The sequence below is a fragment of the Arachis hypogaea genome, chromosome 17, assembly GCF_003086295.3.
Source record: "Arachis hypogaea cultivar Tifrunner chromosome 17, arahy.Tifrunner.gnm2.J5K5, whole genome shotgun sequence".
Taxonomy (NCBI): domain Eukaryota; kingdom Viridiplantae; phylum Streptophyta; class Magnoliopsida; order Fabales; family Fabaceae; genus Arachis; species Arachis hypogaea.
The window spans coordinates 130,071,045-130,074,143 of record NC_092052.1 but is presented as its reverse complement, the minus strand read 5'-3'; the positions used below and the strand labels follow the sequence as shown (position 1 = coordinate 130,074,143).

At 41.9% G+C, this 3,099-nt stretch overlaps 1 protein-coding gene across 1 annotated transcript; it reads right to left on the bottom strand.

Moving 5' to 3' along the window:
* Nucleotides 1–1,830: 1,830 nt before the first annotated feature.
* LOC112763967 (uncharacterized) lies at nt 1,831–2,529 on the bottom strand. The gene has a single exon (XM_025809497.1). The coding sequence runs from the start codon at nt 2,527–2,529 to the stop codon at nt 1,831–1,833; it is 699 nt and encodes a 232-aa protein (XP_025665282.1).
* Nucleotides 2,530–3,099: the final 570 nt, after the last annotated feature.

Sequence of the window (3,099 nt, the reverse complement as noted above, 5' to 3'; positions counted from 1 at the left end):
TATATGGAAATATTTTGTTTATCTACATATCATTGTAATCTTGTGTAATTAGGTACAGTTGTATAGTGTGTTTACTGATTTCATAAAATGTTAACTTCAACCACTACTTTTAAGTTCAATTAACCTGGTTATAATTTAAAGGATAACCTTGCTAGAATAAAATTTAGAAAAAGAAGTTGCTTAATTAAAGGCTAAATTGAATACAATAAGACATATCTTCTAGTTCTTGTTCATACCAAATTGCATGCCTAAATACAAATTAATTGTACTATCACTTGAAAATACAAAATGTGCAAATTAAACCCACAACAAAGGGTGTGTTTGGCAAACGCGTTACAAGAGAAGAAGCACGTTTAGCCTTCTTGAAAGCTTCAATTTTTGGTTTGGCAAACTTTTGATCCATGAACGCAAAAGTGATTTTACTTTCAAAACCACGTTTATAAGAAGCTACAATTTTGAGCTTCTGCGTTTCACCAACGGGCTTTTAGCAATCAATACTCCATCTTTATTTATCTTTATTGCTGGTAAGAATCGGGAGAGTGCAGCCAGTCTCCCGTTCAACTGTTGCACTTCCTTTATTGTCCGAAGACTTCGCATGTTGATAATTGCTTCGCATTTTTCGGGGTTCGCTTCGATTCCTCTGGAGGTAAGCATAAATCCGAGGAACTTGCCCCCTTTGACCCCGAATGCACACTTTTCGGGGTTTAGCCTCATGTTGTGTTGTCGTATCTGTTTGAAAACTTCTTCAAGGTCGGTTCCATGGTCGTTGTTGTGATCTGTTTTGACGACCATGTCGTCGACATAGACTTCTAGGTTCCTTCCTATCTGTTTGCTGAAGAATTTGTCCATGAGCCGCTGATATGTTGCACCTGCATTCTTAAGTCCAAAAGGCATGACTTTATAACAATAATTTCCTAGTTCAGTTATGAATGCCGTTTTGTTTTCGTCCTCGGGATGCATTAAGATTTGATTGTAGCCTGAATAGGCGTCTAGAAAACTTAAATTTTCGTAACCAGATGCATTGTCTACTAACTTATCGATGCAGGGTAAGGGATAGGCATCTTTGGGGCATGCTTTATTTAAGTTAGAAAAGTCGACGCACATGCACCATTTACCTGATGGCTTCCTTACCATTACCACATTGGAGAGCCATGTTGTGAATCGTAGTTCCTTAATGAATCCTGCATGTAGGAGCTTTTTCGTTTCTTCCAGGCAGGCCGCCCTTTTTTCGGATCCCATGTTCCGTTTCTTTTGTGCTATAGGTCGGACTTTGGAGTCGATTTGTAATTTGTGGCATATTAGAGTTGGGTCTATCCCCGGCATGTCTTCTGGGGTCCATGCGAATAGGTCGGCATTCTCTTGTAGAATGTTGATGATGCTTTGTTTGATTCCTGAAATGAGAGAAACACTTATATAAGTGTAATGATTTTCATTTTCATCTAGTTTTACCTTTTCAAGGTTGTCAGCCGCCGTGGGTCTGTTGCTCGGTTCTTCCCGAGGATCTAGGTCGGCTGTTTCCGTGATGTTGGCTATATAAAGTGTTTGTCTTTCATTGTTCTGTTGCAGCTTTATTTTCATGCTTTCATTGTAGCATTTCCGGGCTTCTGTATGGTCGGAGTGGATGGTACCGATTTGTTGATTCTGGGCCTGAAATTTCACGTATAGGTGAACTGTGGAGACAATGGCACCGAAGGTGTTTAAAGAGGGTCTGCCGAGTATGATGTTGTACGGACTCGGACAGTCGACCACTAAAAATTGTATGTCTTTTGTTTCAAAGAGTGGATCTTCTCCCATTGTTATCTTCAACCATACACTCCCGAGAATAGATACTCATTCCCCTGAAAATCCCACGAGTTCTCCGGATGATGGGATCATTGTGTTTGCACTTAGTTTCATTTTCTGAAACGTGGAGAAAAAAAGAACATCGGCGCTGCTGCCTGGGTCGAGCAGGACCTTTTTTACTAGAAGGTCTCCTGCTTGAATTAAAATGACTACTGGATCATCGAGGTTTGTGGCTTTTGCTCGAAGGTCCGAACGCTCGAATGATATCGTATTTACATGTGATTTTATTGCAGGGGCATCGTCTGCGCTTTGGACCATTAGCATCGTCCTATAGCTGCGTTTTCTTGCCGAGTTTGTGTTTCCCCCTCCTGCCGATCCACCTGATATACAGTGTATGACTCCTCTTGTTGTTGGTGGTTGGGATCTGTTCTTCTCGGCTGTACTTGGTTGATGTTCTGTTGGATGCTCGGCTGTGATCTTCGGGTGTTGTTGCGTTTTCTTTCCTATGTATTTGTCAAGGTGACCTTCCCGGGCTAATCTTTCGAGCAGATCCTTGGCGATGACGCATTCGTCTGTCATATGACCGAACTTTTGATGAAAAGCGCAATGCTTTGATTTGTCCACATATCTTTGTTCCTGGTATGAGCCGGCTCTGCTCGGAGGTTTGATGATCTTTGCATTTAGGATTTCCTTGATTATGTCTTTCCTTCTGGTGTTGAGTGGGGTGTATGTGTCAAATTTCGGCATCAGTTTGAACGGCTTCTTGTGCACCCTTTGATTGGTCGTTCTGTTTTTCTCTTCTTCTCAGCGAGGTTGTTGTTTATCAATCCGCCGAGCTTTTCGGAGTTCCTCGATCTCCATCTGGCCGGCTGCTTTTTCACGGAATTCTTCTAATGTTCTTGGTTTTGAAACGGCTATCGCTTCTTAGAACTTGCCCGGCCTGAGGCCTCTCTTTAGCGCATGCAGATGTACCTTCGGGTCAAGGTCAGGGATCTCCATAGTGGCCTTGGCGAATCGAGTCATGTAATCCTTCAGGTTTTCGTGTTGACCCTGTTTATTGGTGCTGAGGTAGTCTGACCCGTGCACATTGGTGCGGTATTTACAACCACACTTACTTACCGGCAAGTGCACCGGGTCGTACCAAGTAATACCTTACGTGAGTAAGGGTCGATCCCACGAGGATTGATGGACTAAGCAACAATAGTGTTTGATAGGCTTAGTTAGACAAACAAAAATTGGTGTTGAGATGCAATATAAAAGACATTAAACAATATCAAAAATATTGAAGAAAGGCAAGTAAATACTTTGGAAAAAATA